General features: G+C 45.8%; 1 protein-coding gene across 2 annotated transcripts in view; it reads left to right on the plus strand.

Annotated features, from left to right (window-relative positions):
• The window catches only part of POLR1A (RNA polymerase I subunit A), a 73234-nt gene that overhangs the window by 2280 nt on the left and 51147 nt on the right, over positions 1–19807 (plus strand). For both annotated transcript variants that reach the window (XM_074992282.1, XM_074992283.1), the window contains exons 3-12: positions 1274–1423; positions 1500–1607; positions 5309–5394; positions 5518–5627; positions 6153–6239; positions 7506–7608; positions 8316–8478; positions 14287–14460; positions 14711–14833; positions 17750–17977. In XM_074992282.1, the coding sequence (XP_074848383.1) occupies positions 1274–1423; positions 1500–1607; positions 5309–5394; positions 5518–5627; positions 6153–6239; positions 7506–7608; positions 8316–8478; positions 14287–14460; positions 14711–14833; positions 17750–17977 (1332 nt within the window). The remainder of the gene's footprint in view (positions 1–1273; positions 1424–1499; positions 1608–5308; positions 5395–5517; positions 5628–6152; positions 6240–7505; positions 7609–8315; positions 8479–14286; positions 14461–14710; positions 14834–17749; positions 17978–19807) is intronic.

Here is a 19807-nt window from a genome sequence, read left to right on the forward strand (position 1 = left end):
GACTAATTTATGAAGGACTGATATTTCAGCATGAGCAGAGTGAAGCCTTGCTGTAAAAAGAATCACTGAAGTGTATTTAGACCTGTCAGACTTTCACTCCATTTCACTAAAAAATTCACTGCAAGCAGATGCCATTATATTTGACATGTCGAGAGCATAATACTTAAAAGGAATAAATTAAGTATGAATGTCTCTGGTTAAATACATATTGATGATAAGGTAATGTGAATAAAAAAAATTAGTAGTAATGCTTCAGTTGAGCATTAATTTATATTGTTGATTGTCTAAAGATCAGAAAGGTCTCTACTAGCACTAAGGGTTCAACTATACTTGGAAATTTATTTAAATAGCTGTTGCAAAGTGTGAGTAACATGTTAGGGCTGATAACAAATAATTAGTCCATAATTCTGGAATAGCATTTTAGGTAAATGTGCAAGTGAAGGAAAGCTCTAAGAGCTGCATCCAGCAATATGCTGAGTGCCTGAGGAGAAATGTTGGATTGTTAGTTTCAGCAGAGTTTGAGGGCACTCCATGCATGCCATTTCTCTAATGTTCTGGAGCTAATTCTAAATTAGTGGGATGCTATTTCCCCCAGACTAACCTTGTGAATATTAAAAGGTCCTTCACTATGAGCCTCACTAGCTGTTCTCAAGCAGGATGCTACTTCCGGATGTCTCTGCTTGATCAGGGCATAGAGTCTCAGGCTATTGCTATACTATAGTTGCTCCTTTGGGATATAAATTTATTCCAAAATAGCAACTCACTGGCTAAACACTGTGCTCGAAATAATAGACCTATTTTCTACAGGATGTTTTGGTTCTGGTAGTCCTTGTCATACGAGGAGTAGCAAAAACTTCTAAATAGCTGCTTATTTCAAATTTCAGCGCTGTTGGGATGGCACCAAATTTGAAATAAGCTAACTTGAAATGAATAATGCAATTTGCACAACACAAATTATATATGTTATTTTGAGTTATTGTAGCCATAGCCTCAGATACTATGACAAGGAGTATGGAATATGACTTGAATAGACATAAAATGAAGCAGTTATGCTGCTGTCTGGGATGTGGAAGGAGAAGCTTGCTCTTATTCATAGATGCAGGGTATCAAAGAGCTACTTCACCATTTGAAAGCTAGAGACTTTCCAAATTGCTAACAAGTAGCTTTTATCTTCCAAACAACATTGGCATGTTCCTTAAGAGGAATCAGTTTTCCTCCAGTTTTATTTTCTATGTCATTAAATCTGCCAGACTCATTTTTGTTTCCTTTTTAGAAATTATACCTTCTGATCCGAGGTTCTTGTTTAAACTGTCACTTGCTGACCTGCAGTCGAGCTGTGGTTCACTTGTTGCTTAGCCAGCTGAAAGTCTTGGAGAAGGGGTTGCTTCATGCTGTGTGTGATCTTGAGGCCATTCTGAATAGGGTAGGTATCCCCCCTTTTGAGTTTGCCACAATGTAATAGCATTATAATGCTAATTTCTTCTTTCTCTGTCTTTCAGTTTTTGGATGAGAATACTGATGCATCTGCCTTAGATATTGAAGAACAGTTAAATAATCATGTGAATGAAATACTTCAAAATAATGAACTAGGAGATCAGTGTTCACATGTGAGTAGACTAAGTGATGCTTTTTGAAATCTGTCTTGCCGTGTGTACTTTTTTTAAATAAGTAGCTTGATCAGGTATCTTCCTGTTTTTTGTTTTCCTGAAGTTGCAAATTCTACTATTCTAGAGACGACAATGGTAACTTTTGGCCAAATATTTATAGTGGAGTTGACACTAGATCCACGTGACGATAAGATAACTTAGCTGGGAGGTATATGTGTTTTCTTTTGGAATTTTATCTGTGTGTGATGAGAAATGACTTGATAGAGCTTTGAGAATAATTACGTAAATGTGATGAACCTAAAAGTTGTCAAAATCATGTTGCAAATATTATGTACTTGGGGCTGTAATGGGTCCTTTTTAGGAAAAATATACTGCACATATCTCAGTATTAGGATAAGTTATGTGAACAAGCGACAGGACAGATATTATCAAGGAAAGTAATTTGCCTACAGTCTTTTTGTTTTTTGAATTTGTCCCTTTTTCTGTGTGAAAGGTGTGTTGCTGTAACAAAGCTCTTATGTATTCTTAGGACAACAGAAATATTTTGACATGAAAAAATCTGTGGATTCTGAGGATTTACTGCTGTACTGCATTTTTTTCCTGTTTTCTATGCGAGCTTAGGTTTTCACTCAAAGTTTGTAGTTTTTTGGTTTGTCAAGGCCCACGGGTATAGTCTTGGGTTTAGACTCCAAATGAAACTATTGGCATCTTGCTGTCTGTCAGCCTCCAGCTGCTTCTGCACTATTACTCTCCCATTGGAGGTGGTATGGTAATGAGGCAATTTGAAATTTACGGCTTCCATTATGCCAATGAGGCACTGAATATGCACGTTAGCGCCTCATTAGCCTGCTTCGAATTGACTGATTACCATGTCACCTCCAATGGGAGAGTGATAGTGTAGAAGCAGCCAGGGTGTTAATATCTCCCCATTAGACTCTGACAATGGATCTGTCTCATCTGACTTGTTTTTCCTCTTTTGATACATACTACTGATAATGGGCCATTTCTGCCTTGCTGAATAGACCTTGTCCGCTCTGGCCCTGGACCCCACTCTTTAAATACCCCTCTGGAATCCTGCCACCCCCAGTGCGTCTGATGAAGCGGGTCTTTGCCCACGAAAGCTTATGCTCCAAAATATCTGTTAGTCTGTAAGGTGCCACAGGACTTTTTGTTGTTCTTGAAGATACAGACTAACATGGCTATCTCCCTGATAATTCTCTTCAGGTAGTTGCTACCAAATTCTACAAACACCGCATTCTTCTGCAGACTTAATAAACCGGGTTCCCTCAGCTTCTCCTCATAAGTCATATGAGCCCCCTAATCATTTTCATTGCTCTCTGCTGGACACTCTAATTTGTCTACATCCTTTTTGTAGTCGGGCGAGTGGGGTAAAACTAGACATAGTACTCCAGATGTGGCGTCACCAATGCTGAATCAAGGGGAATAATCACTTCCTCTTATCGGCTGGCAGTACTCCTACTAGTGCATCCCAGTATGTCATATGCCTTGTTGGCAACAAGGACACATCGTTGACCCATATCCAGCTTCTCATTCACTATAATCCTTGGGTCCTTTTCTGCAGAACATCTGATTACTCAGTTAGTCCAGGACCTGTATCATTCTTCCATCCTAACTGCAGGACTATGCATGTGTTCGTGTTGAACCTCATCTGATTTCTTTTGGCCCAGTCCTCTATGTTGACTAGGTCGCTTTGGACCTCATCCCTAACCTCCAGCATATCTACCTCTTTTCAGAGCTTAGTGTCATCCGCAAACTTTTGCTGAAGTTGCAATACATCCTGTTAGCCAAATCAGTAATTAAAGTACTGAACAAAGCCAGTGCCGGGACCAAACCTCCTGGAGCATTCTCCTCAGTACTGGCTGCCAAGTAGACATTGAATAATTGATCCCTGCCTCTTGAGCCTGATGATCTAGCCAGCTTTCTGTCCCATCTCGTAGTCCATTCATTTAGTCCATACATTTTTAAACATGACATCAAGAAAACTGAGAGACTGTATCAACAGCTTTGCTAAAGCCAAGGTGTGTTTCATCCACCACTTTCCCCATATCCACAGAGCCAGTTACCTTCATAACAGAATACAATCAGGCTTATTAGGCACAACTTGCCTTTTGTGAATTCTTGTTCACTGGTCACTGTCCTTTCCGCCAGGTGTTTCAAAATGGATTACTTGAGGACTTCCTCCATGATTTTTCCAGGTACTGAGGCTGACTAGTCTGTAGTTCCGCAGATTTTCCATCTTTGCTTTTTTAAAGATGTGCTCTATATTAGCTTTTTTTTTTTTTTTTTAAATCATCTGGGACTTCCCCTGATCGTCATGAGTTTTCAAAGATAACGGCCAATGGCTCTGCAGTCACATCAGCCGACTGTTTTGGCAGCGTCTGATGCATTAACTCCAGTCCTGTGGACTTCTGCACATTCAGCTTTTCTGTATAGCCCTTAGCGAGTTCTTTCACTACTGTGGGCTACTCCCCTGTTCCCCATACTGTGCAGCTCACTGCAGCAGTCTGGAAGCTGACCTTTTTGTGAAGACAGAAGCAAAAAAAAGCATGGAGTACTTCAGCTTTTTCCACATCATCTGTTAGTAGGTTGCTTTCCCCATTCCATAAGGCTCCTGCACCTTCCCGGACTACCACCTTGTTTCTGACGTACTTGTAGAAACCCTTCCTGTTATCCTTTACATCCCTTGCTTAACTGCAGCTCCTGTTGCACTTTGGCCTTTCTGATTCCAATCTGCATGCTTGAGCAATATTTTTATACTCGTTCCTAGTCATCTATCCAAGTTTCCACTTTGTATAAGCTTCCTTTTTGTGCTTTAATCTCTCCAGAGATTTCTCTCTTAATCCACGTAGGTTGCCTGCTATATTTGCTCTTCTCTCTGCATGTCAGAATGATTTGTTCCTGGGCCCCTAATGAGGCTTCTTTAAGATACAGTCAGCTTTCATGAACTCCTTTTCCCCCCCCCCTCATATTAGCCTCCCAGGGATCTTGCCCATCAGTTCCCTGAAGGAGTCAAAGACTGGCTTCCTGAAATACAGGGACCATATTCTGCTGTTCTCTCTTCTTCCTTTTACCAGGATTCTGAAATTGACAATTTCATGGTGACTGCTGCTGAGGTTGCCATCTATTGCTGCTTCCCCTGCCAATTCTTCTGTTTTGTGAGCAGCAGGCAAAGAGGAGCGTGACTTCTAGTTAGTTGGTTCCTCCAGCACTTGCACCAGGAAGTTGTTCCTAACACTCTTCAAAAATGTCTTGGATTGTCTCAGCATTTTGACAAGTGCTGAGAAAGCAATGCAAGCGTAGTCCCCCAGGAGAACCAAGCATGGCCTGTGATTTGGAAACTTCTGTTAGTTGTCTGAAGAAAGCTTTGTCTACCTCATTCTTTTGCTTTGGTGGTCTATAGCAAACGCCCTCTACAACATCATTCTTGTTGCTTTTGCCTCTAATCTTAACCATAGATATTCCTCAAGCTTTTCTCCAGTTTCATATAGGGAGAATGTCAGCTGAGGGGGAAATTAATGTGATTAAGGCATGAATTAAATCAACAGAGGCAAATTTAAATTAAGTGCTATTCAGCATTAGACAAATCTTTGTTTTTGTGTGTGAATGTCTTAATCTGTAGCTTTTATTGTGATGCTATCATTTTTAAGGCTTTGGGTTTTGTTTATTTTTCTCCCTTCTAGGTAAAAAATGTGTGTGAGTGTAGGAGTAATTTAATTGCACAGTTTTGGAAACTTCATATGACTTCAAAGAGATGCCCAAATTGCAAGTAAGTATGATTGTGTGCAGAGAAAGGAAGTGATCTTGTGGATTTATTTTTATAAGGTAAACCATCATTTTAAAATTGAAACCCATCATGCTGACTTTGGGTTTTTTCAAATTTGTTTTTAAGATCTAGAAGATCATTGGTACGGAAAGAACACAATAGCAAGTTGACAGTAACCTATCCCACAGTGCTACAGCAGAAGTTCATCAAAGAGGCCGTTGTGGAGGAGCCAGCAAGTAAAACATAATTTTATTCTGTGCAAGTAACTATTGCATTTTTCATGCTATCATTGGTCCACAGATCCACTGCAATGGGCAGTTCATCATTTTTTGCAACTCAGAGGCCCAACCAGACCTAAATTTCCTTCAGTTTTCTCTGTTTAACTAGCCTTCCCCACTGCTGAGATTTTTTCTGAGGTAAATTCCAGCTTTTTATTTCAAATATATGACTTGTAAGTCAGCCCAATAATTTGGCTTTGCTTTTGGAGTAGCCGTAGTGTCTGGTGCATCTGCAAGATTTTAGGGAGAGAGGTAGGTTGAGCAAGCATAAACATCTACCAGCTGTAACTCAGTGATTCATCAGTGTCTTGGCACTCTCTTCCTTTCATAAACAGCAGTCTTCTCTGGTCATACCAGGCACCTTTGTAGTTAACAGCAAACGTTGCTCCATCAATTTTTTCCTTATCTAGCTGGAAACAGAATTTAACTTTTTCACAGCTACTATGTGTAAAGGGAATATTTTTAAATATATCTTTTCTTCAGTTATAGATGAGACTCAGTTGGGGAAAAGAGGGTACTTGACACCCATCATTGCCAAAGACCACATTGTTGCTCTGTGGAAGAATGAAGGTAATTGTTGTCAAATCAAAGAGAGTTCAGATTTCTCAATGCTTGTATTGCATCACTAGTCCTGCCTTTTTTCTTCTTTTTTTTTAATCAGGGCAGATATTGTTTCTATCCATCTTTGTCAAGCATAATGATCAAAATTGAAGATTAAATTTAAAGTCTGTATCATAATGTATACGCAGAAACAAGTTGATATAGGCAACCCATATTCTGGTATTTCTTTACAACCTAAGTGTTTTCTTAATATATGGTTTTGTTTTGGATTTTTGTGGGTGTGGAATACAGGTCTGGTATATATTGTATATACAATGAGACCAAGTCACGTGGTGAAGGGAAGCATAGTACCATAGTTCCTTGAGTTACGGGAGGGTTGCGTTCCCATGCACCCTTGCATAACTCAAATTTCGCGTAAGTTGGGGGGGGTGGCTTTTTTCTGTGGCGGAACGCACATTCTGTAGCCGGAGAAGCAGCAGGAGCACCCGGAGCTCCTTTTGAAAGTTAAGTTGGGGGGCGTGGGGGTCAGGAGGGTTAAGCCTGGGGTGGGTCAGGGCTGCGTGGGGTGGGTGTGAGCCAGAGCTGGGGCCGGGGTGAGTCAGAGCTGCATGAGAGGGTGGTGGGAGTCAGAGAGCGAGCCATGTGGGGTGTGGGTGAACTGGGGCTAGGGTGTTTGAACTGGTGCCATGTGGGGTGGAGGTGAGCTGTAGCCATGTAAGAAGGGAAGAGGGGAGAGCTGGAGCCACACGGGGCTTGGGGGAGCGGTTTGAACCATGGCCGGGGGGAGCAAGATTTTGAGTTGCACTTAACTTGCATTAATGTGAGTTAAGCACAACTCAAAATCGTGCATTTCGAGTGATTACTGTATACTGTGAAACAACAGACATTCCCTCGTATGTCTCTAGACGGCTGTAGAAAACCAGATAGACTATTGCTTAGTGATGATACTTCTAATTCACAAATAGCCTTTCAGTTGGTTGTTTGATAATACAGAACCTTATGCACTCTTATAGCAAGTAATAGGAGTCTACGGAGATGTGTATGTAGAATAAAATTCTGAAGGCTATGATAGGAAAATACAATAAATAACACCGGACTGGTAGATAAACCATAAGGTAAATAATTTGTCTGGTGGGTGCCACTGTTATTTAGTATTTGGTCTTGATATTTAACCTAATGAGATGCCATTAGTTTATGACGAAATGCAATTGTGGATTTGGGTGCCTAAAGGACAGCTGTCCCAGTATGAATTTTTTCTTCTCTTGTACTGCTTAGGTTTCTTTCTAAAACACCTCTTCTCTGGTCTGGAGGTTGGTGAGAGTTCAGGATTCAGTCCCGATATGTTCTTTCTAGATCTCCTTGTTGTTCCACCTTCAAGGTAACAAAACGTCTTGGAAAAACTTTGGAGAAATTAGTTATCATCATATTGGCTGTGTCTACACTAGCACAAATCTTCGAAATGGCCATAGGATTAGGAATAGGGGGATTTTGAAGTTCCCGGGGTCCTTTCGAAAAGGACTCTTGTCTGGACGAGCCATGCGGCAGCGAAAAGCAGTGATTTTGAAGAGCCATAGCTGCCGACATGCCAATGAGGCGCTGGATATGCCTTTCAGTATGTCATTAGTAATCTTTGAAATGACCATTTGCATGGCCATTTCGAAGATTTGTGCTAGTGTAGACATAGCAGTACTGTTTATGAAAGTCAAAAGTGCAAAGCTCTACAGCTTAAGTACTGCTCTGTTTAAAATGCTGAGAGAAATGCAGTTCAGGAAAAATCACAGTAATTAATAATTGAGGGTGGATTTCACTTGAGTTTCCTGCAAATGCTGTTGAAGGGCTACAATGCTACTGACAAGTAACGTTCTAAATTATTACAGTAACTGTGTGGTGATACTTGGTTGTACTAGTGAAACTTGTTCTCAGAAGAATGGTTTTCAGCGTGATAATGTTGCCTGCAAAAGTTGCACGGGAACTGTTAGTTCACCTTCATATTTCTAATGCAGTGACGATGGGGAGTGGGAGAGGAAGAGATGGGGTTGTTGTTTCTGTTGGCTTTATCTCTGTGTAATGAGTGATCTGCTGTAGGTATCGTCCCGTGAACCGTCTTGGAGACCAAATGTTTACAAATGGTCAGACTGTGAACTTGCAGGCTGTCATGAAAGATGTCCAATTGATAAGGAAGCTTCTGGCTTTCATGGCTCAAGAACAAAGTGAACCAATAAAGCTCGTAGAGAATGAAATTCAGAAGGTAAGAGCTGCTACAAGTATCCAAGTATTCAAAATGGAAAATTGATATAAAATTCAAGAAGACTCTTGTTACAACTGCTCTAATAATGATCATAGAGTGGGTCAGCAGCCCATCTGTGACTGGAAAGGAGCTCTCCCTGACTGGGCTTCTGCACCATTATCCCAAGGAAAGAGACCAGCTGAACGGGAAAGCAGTTTGCCCACAGACTTCTATGGTTGATTTTTCTGCATTTATTTATAAAGCAAATATGGGGGGGGGTAGGAGAGAGAGTGTGAGAATGAGAATGAGCAATTAGCACTGGAGAGTGAAGTTCTCTGTTCACTGGGTTTGTACAACAGAGACTGGCTAAGTGGAAGTTTCTGCCTTGCTGCTCTGAACCTACATTATTGCTCTATTTCAGGAAGTGGGACTACCACTGTTGGCAAAAAAGGCAGCTCTGCTTCTGAGGCTAAGTTGTGCCAATTGTAAGGGTTACTGACAGTTGGTTGTTAGGCTTGTATCCAGTACTTTGTGCAGGCCACCAAATAGCGTGCAGTTGGTAACAATGTTCAGCTAAGGTGTTTTCACATGGCAGACTGGAAAGTGGAAGGCTTCACATTTAATTACTAACCTCGCAAAACATACAGACCCACTTAGTTTCCTAGTTGGATCGTTCTGAGAGCTGCAAGAAGAATGCTGGGGAAGCCCTGTACCACTTACTTCTAAATTTAATATGTGAGCCACTTTAGCTGCAACCAGAATATGCTCAACACTTGCCTGGGGGAGAGAGGGTCCTTCCCTCTCTAGCTTTAGGAACTCTGCACTCCTGACTGAGAGGCATCCAAATATTTTACTTCCATTCTGATGATTTTTTTCAATATTTAGATTAAGGTAGCACTTACGTGCCTTAACTACTAGTTCAGTCCCTGTCACATAAGCTAGTGTACAAACCTGGTAAATTGCAGTCCTGGGCCTTTGTCAAGCATGTTCCATGTTTCTCATCTTCAGGTAGGAAACCCTTGCACCTTTCAGCTGGGAGAAAACTTCCCAATTCTAGTTTGAAACATGTTAGCTATGTCTACACGTGTATGCTACATCGAAATAGCTTATTTTGATGAATAGCGTCTACATGTCCTCCAGGGCTGGTGCTGTTGACATTGAACGTCACGTTGGGCAGCACCACATCGAGGTAGGCGCTGCAGGGGAGTGTCTACACGCCAAAGTGGCCCACATTGAAATAAGCTTGCCAGGAACAGCTGCAGACAGGGTCACAGGGCGTACTAGCACTTCTGGGGCAACAGCTAGCCGCTCCCTTAAAGGGCCCCTCCCAGACACACTCAGCCTGCACAGCACACGGTCTGCAGAGCCACAGGCACGCACACCCGTCGAAGCAGCATGGACCCCCAGCAGCAGCAGCAGCCAGAGGTCCACACAGCCGCCCCTGCAGGAGCAGTGCTTCCCCTGCTCAATGCTATGCAGGAGGCAGCTGACCACCTTCTATTTGCAGAAGAGGAGCTGCTCCCAGGGGAGGAGGAAGCAGCCCCAGACCCCTGCTGTCCTCCACCCCCCACCGCGGTACACACCACCAGCTGTGGAGCTACCCCACGAGTGCCAACTGGTGGGAGCAGCTGGTGCTCGGCAAGTGGGACAACGAGCGCTGGCTCCAGAACTTTCGCATGAGCCGGCAGACATTCCTGAAGTTCTGCCAGTGGCTCACCTGCGCAGTGAGGCACCAGGACACCTTCATGCAGTGTGCCCTCAGCGTCGAGAAGCGGGTTGGCATTGCTGTCTGGAAGCTGGCCACTCCAGACAGCTACCGATCTGTGGGGCAGCAGTTTGGTGTGGGCAAGGCCACCGTCGGGGCTGTGCTCATGGAGGTAAGAGGACCCACAGGGAGGGAGCCCTGGGGGCGGGGAGGGCCAGACACACCCTGCACACCCCTCACTGGTGCTCTCCCATGTCCTTCCCCTGCAGGTCGTCCGTGCCATCAGCGCCGTGCTCCTCCACAGGCTCGTGTGGCTTGGGGACCCGGATGCCTCCATTGCAGGGTTTGCCAGCCTGGGCTTCCCAAATTGCTTTGGGGCTCTCGATGGTACTCATATCCCCATCCATACTCCGGAGCACAGTGGAGGACGCTTTCTGAACAGGAAGGGCTACCATTCGGTGGTCCTCCAGGCCTTGGTGGACAGCCGGGGCTGCTTCCTGGACGTTTATGTTGGCTGGCCTGGCAGCACCCACGACGCCCGGGTGTTCCGGAATTCAGGCTTGTGCTGCCGGCTGGAGGCGGGGACCTACATCCCCCAGCGGGAGATCCCTGTTGGGGACACCACCATGCCCCTCTGCGTTGTCGCAGACATGGCGTACCCCCTCCAGCCCTGGCTCAATGCACCCTTACACGGGCCATCTGTCAGCCAGCCAGGAGCCCTTCAACATGCGCCTGAGCCATGCGCGCCAGGTGGTTGAGCGCACTTTTGGCCGCCTCAAAGGGCGCTGGAGGTGTCTCCTCACCCACCTGGATGCAGGCCCCACCAACATCCCCCAGATTGTGGGTGGGTGCAGTGCACTCCACAACCTGGTGGAGAGCAAGGGGGAGGCATTCTTTCAGGGCTGGGCTGTGGAGGCTGGCAGGGCTGACATGCAGCCACCCGCTGCCCCCAGTCGCCAGGTGGACCCTGAGGGGATCCAGGTCCCAGAGGCCCTGCGGGCCCTTTTCGACCAGGCCGCGGGGTGAACACTGGCAGGCCCCCCATTGCACCCCCCCATCCTCCACAACACTCCTTGCCCCCACGCCCACACCACAGAGCACCCAAGAGCACCCCCCCCCCCACTTTTCTTGCAAATAAAAATAGACCTGTTGTTTTTGAAACCAAAACAAAGCAGTGATTTCTCTTACATTAAAATACTAACTATATATATATATAGAGAGAGAGAGAGAGAGAGAGAACAAAAGGGGGGAACTATTTACGGGGAGGGCAGGTACCATAAAAGAACAGGGGTCTAATACAAACTATATACGCAAATATATGATGGGGGATATGTACAAGGGTGGGGGCCATGTCCTGGGCCCCGCACCCCCTACTGTCTGGCGCCCGGGGTTGGCGGGCACGACCCTCGCCTCGGCCTCAGCCCTGGCCGAGGCTGGCTGGGGGCCAGGCGAACTGGCAGGTATGGCCGGCGGACGTCAGCAGGCCCCAGGTCCCCCTCGTCGGACAGCCCCGGGGTGGTGGATGACGGTCGGAGCGGCGGGCAGTGCAGCATGCGGGGCTAGGTAGTCCGCTGTGCGCTCAAAAGTGCACATAAAGGCCCCCTATGCCTCCTGGCGCCAGGCCAGTGCCCGCTCCTGCAATTCCAGCCGCCATTCGTCCACCCGCAGGCACTGCTCTGACACCTCCAGCTGACGCCGGAGGGTCGCGAGAAGCTGGGGGTCTGTCGCCGTCCTTGGATGGCGGTGGCTCCGTCGTCGGCCCCGTGCTGGGGCTGGTTGGTGCTCTGCCTAGGGGTTGGCCTGCTGGGATGGCCCCGGTGGGCTCTCCGGGACCACTGACACCTCGCCAGCGCTCTCCGGGCCCTCCAATGGTGCAGCTGCAGAACACGGGGGGAAGAAGAGTGGAGACAGCCGTTAGTGTGACCCCATAGCCGTGGCCCTTGTCCCCCCACCCCTCTGCTGCTGGTTCCCCATCCCCGTCCCTGGGAGATGCTGCTGATGATGATGGGTGTCCCACCCCCCGGGGACCCTAGGTTCTGCTCCCCCCATCCCCAGCGATGGGGCATGGCACTGTCCTGCTGGGGAAGCAGGGGCTGATGCACTCCTCTGAGGGACATGCCACTGTTGTCCTTGGGGCCATGGTCGTCTGGTCCTGGTCATGTCTCTTCTCCCTGCTCCTCAACCCCGGGGGTGTGCACCGGGGGTACATACCTGACGGTCCGCTCCCATGGTCGGGGGACACCCTGTGGGCGGACGCCCTGCTGGAGCTCCGGGACGGCAGGACGATCCTCAGCCCCCACATCGCTGGAGAAGGATTCCCCCTCCTCCTCCTCCGGTGTCCCAGGGGTGGGCTCCTGGGGGGACCCCTGGGGTGAGGGGCTTGCCTCAGGGGCGGAGTCCGCCTCTGGGGCCTGCTGGGGCTCATTGGCCGAGGTGTCAAGAGTGGCCAGCAGGGAGGAGGTGTACCGGGGGCCCAGGATGGACCTGAGCGCCCTGTGAAAGGGGCAAGTGGCGGGGGCGGCCCCAGATCAGCTGGCCACATCCCGGGCCCGGGCGTAACCCTGCCGCAGCTCCTTAACCTTATTCCTGACGTGGTCAGGAGTGCGGGCAAGGTGACCCCGGGCAGCCAGGCCCTCGGCCAGCCGAGCGAACGCATCCACGTTCCGCCTCTTGCTCCCCATTACCTGGAGCACCTCCTCCTCGCTCCAGAGCCCCAGCAGGTCCCGGATCTCAGCCTCCGTCCAGGAGGGGCCCCGCTGCCTTTTCCCAGGCTGGCTGCCAGGCTGGGAGCCCTGGCTCCCCTTGGTGGGGGGGGGTGACCTGGGGGCTCTTGGGGGGCTGGCGGGCGGCCATCGCAGCGGGGGGGTGTCTTGAGGCTGCAGGGAGGCGTGCAGGCTAGCTGCGTGTTAGTGCTGCTTCCTGCATGCGCTCTCAGCTTCCTGCACAGGAAAGCAGGGGGCAGGGAGCTTTAAGGGGCCTCTGCATGATGCGACCATAGAGCTCGGGCTGGAGAGAGCATCTCTCAACCCCTCAGGTGATGGCCGCCATGGCGGACCCCGCTCTTTCGATGTTGCGGGATGTGGATCGACGACACGTGCCCTATAGTAGGGCGCTATTCTCATCCCCCGATGGGGATAGCGACTTCGACGTCTCACCGCCTTACGTCTATGTCAACTTCGAAATAGTGCTCGCCCCGTGTAGACGTGGCGGGCGCTATTTCGAAGTTGGCGCGGCTACTTCGAAGTAGCCGGCATGTGTAGACACGGCTGTTGAATCTTTAATTTTAAAGAAAAAAAAAGGACTAGCAATGAACTGTAAGTTGATTGCCTCTCTCTAGGTGTGTAGTTCAGAATGCTGCATGTTGTGAGGTATCTGACCCAGATGTTTGGCATCAGCTAAACTAAATACTGCTTTTGATTTACATTCATTGCACTAACATCACTGAAGGCATTGTAGATAATTCTAATTTTAAATTTGATCACGTGATGGAGCTTTATCTCCAGCTATGTGAAAATGGCTTGAGTTAGGCAGAGTGCCCTTAACTGTGTTTGGGAATTGCTACACAGACTATCATGCCTCTTATCAAAAAAATGACATAGGGCTTTTAATGATTGTGAGAAGTTAGGATCTTGGATTATTTGTATCCAAAAGAGGGTGCCTCCCAGCAGAATGGTGACACTTACCTCCTTGTTGCATCACTCACCTAGTGCTGATTTGGATGGGAGACTGCCATTTGTTTAGTTAACAACTGTTGAATCCCTATCACTAGTGCTTTTTTTGTTGGGAAGGCTGGGGCAGGGGAGAGCCAGCTGAGTACCAGATCTTTTCTTTTTTTAATACAAAAAAAACCACTGCTGTCTATCTCCATGTGTTACATATTGTTTTCCTTGGAAGTCTCCTGTTCAAGGGCTAATGAGCCTGGTCCTGTTTAATTTTTGACCTTTGACAACAGAACAACCCAGTACATTGTGTTGAGATAATCTGAGAGTAACACACAGCTTCTTAGTGACGCCATGGGTGTTTCAATGAGATGTACAACAATGAACATTTCAGCTGTGATTTCCTGCCTGGTGAGACATGGATTGAGTTTTTTAAATCCAGGTTTTCATTGTACATTTCCACAGACGACCGATGAACCATTGGAACAACTGGATCGCTCCGTCCTGGCTATGATCACAGGACAGAGCACTGCAGATAAACTGTACAACGTTTGGATTCGTCTTCAAAGCCATGTCAATATTGTGTTTGACAGTGACATGGACAAACTAATGACAGAAAAATATCCTGGTATCCGTCAGGTGAGTGTTAGGCGAAGGTGTCAAACAGACTTCACTAGACTTGGTATGGTAAAGACAGCAATAGAGAGGCATGAAGGGAGTAAGTATGAAAAACAGTGTAGTTGTGTTTAATTTGTTGACATTTCTGTGGTTCTCCTCACTATAGTATCTTGTGTGTTTGACTGACAGGTTGGATGCTTTGATATGGCATATTTGTCACATCTACATTTTATATTTCATTACTTTTTTTTTTTTATTTTTACTTTCAAAGATACTGGAAAAGAAGGAAGGATTGTTCCGCAAGCACATGATGGGAAAACGTGTGGATTATGCTGCTCGGTCAGTCATTTGCCCAGATATGTACATTGCTACCAATGAGATTGGTATTCCTATGGTAAGGGAAAACGAATTACTGTGTGTGTTAGGGTACCTCTGTAGGTGGGATTGCAGTATAGCTTCCATAGTCCTGAAAAACACATTACCCTTACTTGTAATCTGATTGATACAGCTGTGTTAATAAAAATGATAACTGAATACCAGAAAATTTACACCCTGGTCTGCATTATTAGGCATCTGAGTATCTTTGAAAATCTGGCCCATGGTAACCAGATTGGAAGGAGACGGGTCTGAATTTGGATCATGGGCACTTGACAACCACCAAAAAATTTGTCTCCATTTTCCTAGGGTTGGTCTTTTGCATGTTGCGTTTTGTAACATTCCAGCATCTTGTGCTCAACTTTACCTAAAGGTCATGTGTTGAGTCATGGCACAAGGCTGCTTTAATTCCTTCCCTACTGACTTGTAGCTTCCTCCCAAAGAGGTAGCCGCACTGAAGCAAAGCTGTTTCTGGCACTTCTGAAGACCTGAAAGTTCTGCTAATTACTGTGGCTGGGATTTTGAGCCTGTGCTAGGCCTATAGGGAAGGGTGTTACTGTGATTTGTTCTTTTTTTACTTCAGTCACATTTCCCTCCCTTCTGCTTGTGCAGTTTAACTGCCTTAGAGATTTGGCCTGTTCTCATAACATCATATTTTCCACTTCATTGTCTACAAAGACTAATGGATCTGCGACTGATGCATTTTTTTTCTTTTATCAGCTGTTTGCTTTTGGGAAATAAAACCATTACAGGAAATCCTCAATTTAATGGACTAATCGGGGGCGGGGGTGGTCTATTAAATCAGAGGGTTTACTACAACCCACCCCTGCCAGGATCCACCAGCACCTCCACCACCACCACCCAAAATACCTGCTACTCACTGCCACAGAACAAACTGCGAGAGTCCGCTGCTGCTGCTGGGGGGCCCCAAAGTGTGCAGCAGCAAGGGTCCCACTATATGTGGCAGCAAAAACTGCACCACTGCTGGGGGTCCTGCCACGTCTGTGGGCACTGCTGTGTGCAGTAGCAAGGCTTCCACCGTGGTTGGTGGCCCCACCGCATGCAGCAGCAAAAGCCGCAAGGTGGCTGGAGGCTCCACCATGCATGGCAGCAAGATCTGCCACTGCTGGAGCTGCCACACGCTCTTCCCACCATTGGAGGGGCATGTATGACTGACATTTGCCCATATATGTGCACTAACCCTACTGGGAGAAGCATGTGGCAGCTCCAGAGGAAGAGTAGGCAGCTCCGGATCTGCAGCGACATGTCCATTGGGGGGTAGAGGGGCAGAGACGAGTGGGTATTTAGAATTTTATGGATCCTGGTTAAGCAGACTTTGGGATCAATGGAATCCATTGTTCCTGAAGTCTGCTATGTGGGGGGGGGGGTCCATAAAATTGAGGGTTTACTGTATTTTTGTTCTTATTTTCATATACAGTTAATGGATTTTTCTGCCTGTCCTGCAGAGGGAAACAGCAGAAAAGGGACAAATTTTCCCACTTATTGGCTGTGTCTACACTAGGAACTAACTTCGAAGTTAGGCAGTACATCAAAGTAGCCAGTAGAGAGTCTACACATGTTTTCCCTAACTTTGAAGTAGGGTGCGTGTAGACGCTCAACTTCAAAGTTGCTTACTTCAAAGTTGCACTTTAAGTAAGCAAGTTAAAAGTTATTTTTGTGGTGTAGACACAGCCATAGTGAAACCACAAATGTAGGAACAAAAATACGTTTGTTAAAAGTAAATAATTTAATGTGGCAGGTATCACAGTTTCAGGGATAATTGCTCCTGCATATCACTTCAGGGGACCCCTGGCAGGGTGCCCTAAGCAGACTTCAGACATTCAGCTATAACCTGATTCTGGGCAGGGACCTGTGTGCCTACTCCCTTTGGAACCATGTTTTTAAACCTGCGCAGTTCCCTGTTGTATACTGATATCCCCAGCAAGCCAATCTGCCTGCAGGCCAGGGCCACAGTGTTGCTTTTTCTCCCTGAGCTGTGAACAGTGTGCCAGCATGTACAAGTTAGCACGCAACTATGACTCAGCAGATTACTTTGATTCTTAACAGAGAAAAGCACATAGATGCATAACAATATATTTAAAAGTCTGTCATATTTTTTTAAGTGAGCTAGAAACTGCCCAAGCTCCCCGTGGGGAGTCTGGTTAGGCCCAGGCCCCTTTCAGTCCTGGAAAAAGAGGCAGAGCCTTTCCGTGGCTAGATGGTCCTACCCATTTGCTGAATCAAAAGGAAGTCCCTATTTGTTTGCTAGTCTGGAAAAATCCACCCTGAACTGTTACAAGCAAACCAGCCGAGAGGTGGTGCCTTTCTGGAAGAGTTAATTGATCTCCAGTGTTTTTAGTTCTGGCATAGATTTATGGTAGCTCTGCTGCATGGAGAAGAATGCAATCCTACGTAAGCCATTCATAAATTACATGCAGTGGTACCCTAAGATACTGCATGGGGTTGAAGTTTCAGCCCTTGTGGTATTCCTGGATTTCAGTTTTCTTCATAGTTTGCGTTCATGTGTGGTTCTAGGGTTGCTGTCCTTTTGAATTGCTGGTGCTATTTTAAGCCTGCATCCAGCAACGAGTTACTTTCTTTTACAGTGACTGAAGTGTGGTGAGGAAGAAATGGCTTAGTTTGATTATTTACGAGAGCAGAAAGATACTTATAAATGGTTTATTTAGAAGGCTGTTGATATTTATTTAAAAAAAAAATCCTGATGGGTGATTTAAATAACCTACATAAAAGATAAGGTGCTGAAGGATGGGTGGAGATGATAATGTGGGTTAGGATGCAGGTAGGAGAAATGGCTGGGGCATTCCTTATCTTTCTTTCAAGTTCCTAGTACCTTTCAGAAGTATAAACCTGTCTATCAATTGGCTCCAGTTCAGTGGTGCTTTGATCTTTGTGCCTGTTTTTTCTTTCTGGTTAGGTATTTGCTACCAAATTGACTTATCCTCAGCCAGTAACTCCGTGGAATGTCAAAGAACTGAGGCAGGCTGTCCTAAATGGTCCAAATGTCCACCCTGGTGCCTCTATGGTTGTTAACGAAGATGGGTCACGTACAGTGTTGAGTGCAACCAACCAGACTCAGAGGGAAGCCATAGCTAAGCAGCTCCTTACTCCTTCCACTGGTGCCCCCAAACCAGGAATGAAAATTGTGAGTACTGTACAAATCTAACCCAACAGGGTAAAGATTTCTTTTTTTCCCCCTGAAGGTGTGGGCTATTGAAGCTGGTTATAAAGTGAAGTTGGGCTAATGTTCCAGTTTCCTCACCTTTTCGTCTGGTGGCTAGAGACGCTCATGTCAATGTCTGAGGGGAAATAATCAATTCCTAGGCTTAGGGAATTTTTCCTTTCTGCATTTTGTTGGAATTCTGAATGTTTGCATGACTCCCCTATCCTGTAAAGATAATGCGTGCAGCTTCTTTTGGTGGTCTGGGTGGATTTAGCTAGTGAGGTAAGTTTTTTCTAATAGTCGTTTAACTTAGTTTTTAGTCCACATGCCCCACCCCCAATTCTAAATGTGCATATGCTGTGTCAAGCTCTCTGAGTAGTGAGATTGTGCATCTCTTTATGCTCAGATGAGTATAGACGAAGGAGGGAAGAAGAAAAATAGAACACCTTGTTTTGCAGGAAAATGAATTGCTTCTATGGCTGGTTCTCCATTTGAGCTGGAAGATGTGATTCCCAACTCCTGTAGATGCACCCATGCTTGCAGTGTAACTAGGGTAGCACCTGTAGGAGCTCAGGTTAGACAAACGACTATGTATCTCCCTTGGCCACTGGGTATTCACTCAGTTAGCTAGTTCAATCTACTGTCCTGGCTACACTGCTATTTTTGGCAGCATTAGCTCAGGCCAAGCAGCGGTGGTATAATACAGACAGTGTTTTCTAGCTGTTGGAGTCCACAGTGGGGCCTGTACTGTTCTTCTAATCTCAGCTCTGACTCTCACTGTCTGACCTTGTCTAAATTGCTTATCTTCACTGTGCCACAGTTCAACCCATCTGTAAAACTCATCATATTTTCCTTACCTCACGGGTGTTGAGGCTTAATGTTGACGAAGGTATTTGGGGAAAAATGATGGGAAAGTGCTGAATGTTTTTATTCTCATATCTATTTTTACATTTGTCAACATGCTTCTGATAGGTTCCTATGCTGATAAAATGGTAGTTAATATTTGGCCCAGAGCTCTTCACAGACATAAAGTAAAACTTCACCATGATGTCGTGAAGTAGGGTGAATAAAACCCGATCTTAAATATCAGATTTATTTTAATTTAAAACAAATATTTTTAAATAAATGTGTTTTAAATTAAATTAGAAATGGACAGCCTAAAACCTTGAAGTTGTAAGTTATTAAGATATGTATAGACTTAGAGGGAAAAGATTTTTCTCTTGAGTTCAACTCAGAGTTTATAAATCAGTATCTTTTACTTCATTATTTTTAGCCTTTACAAGGGAATAAATGCTGGTATTTACATTTTTCAGACTGTTAAGTGCTTGCTGTTAGGTACCTTTTGGTTTCAGCAGAGTGAGCAGATACAGAGAAAGTAGTTCCTTCATTTAAACTACAGGTTGATCCTCTCTAGTCTGGCACCCTCGGGACCTGACTGGTGCTGAATGAGAGAATTTGCTGGACCGGGGGAGGTTGATACTCTAATAGCAATATTACCAACACTTGCACTGCTTACTGGGCCCTTAGAAGACATTTAGGGGTAAATTACAGCTAAATAACAACATAGAACACTGACAGCCAAGACCACGCTCAGAAGTGGTCATCTGACTAACTAAAATCATCCTGGATTATGGATATTGCTGGACTAGACAGGTTCAACCTGTAGTTCATTCAAAGTTGAGAAATTGCTTGGAAGTTGAAAGAATCTGGTTTTATCATGTTCAGGTGGTAGCTGCCTGATCAGCACCTGACTCCCATTCCTCAGCTACTCAGCTTTGTCTATGATCACCATTTTTATTTAAAGGGCCTACA

This window comes from Carettochelys insculpta, chromosome 4 (genome assembly GCF_033958435.1).
Source record: "Carettochelys insculpta isolate YL-2023 chromosome 4, ASM3395843v1, whole genome shotgun sequence".
NCBI lineage: Eukaryota > Metazoa > Chordata > Testudines > Carettochelyidae > Carettochelys > Carettochelys insculpta.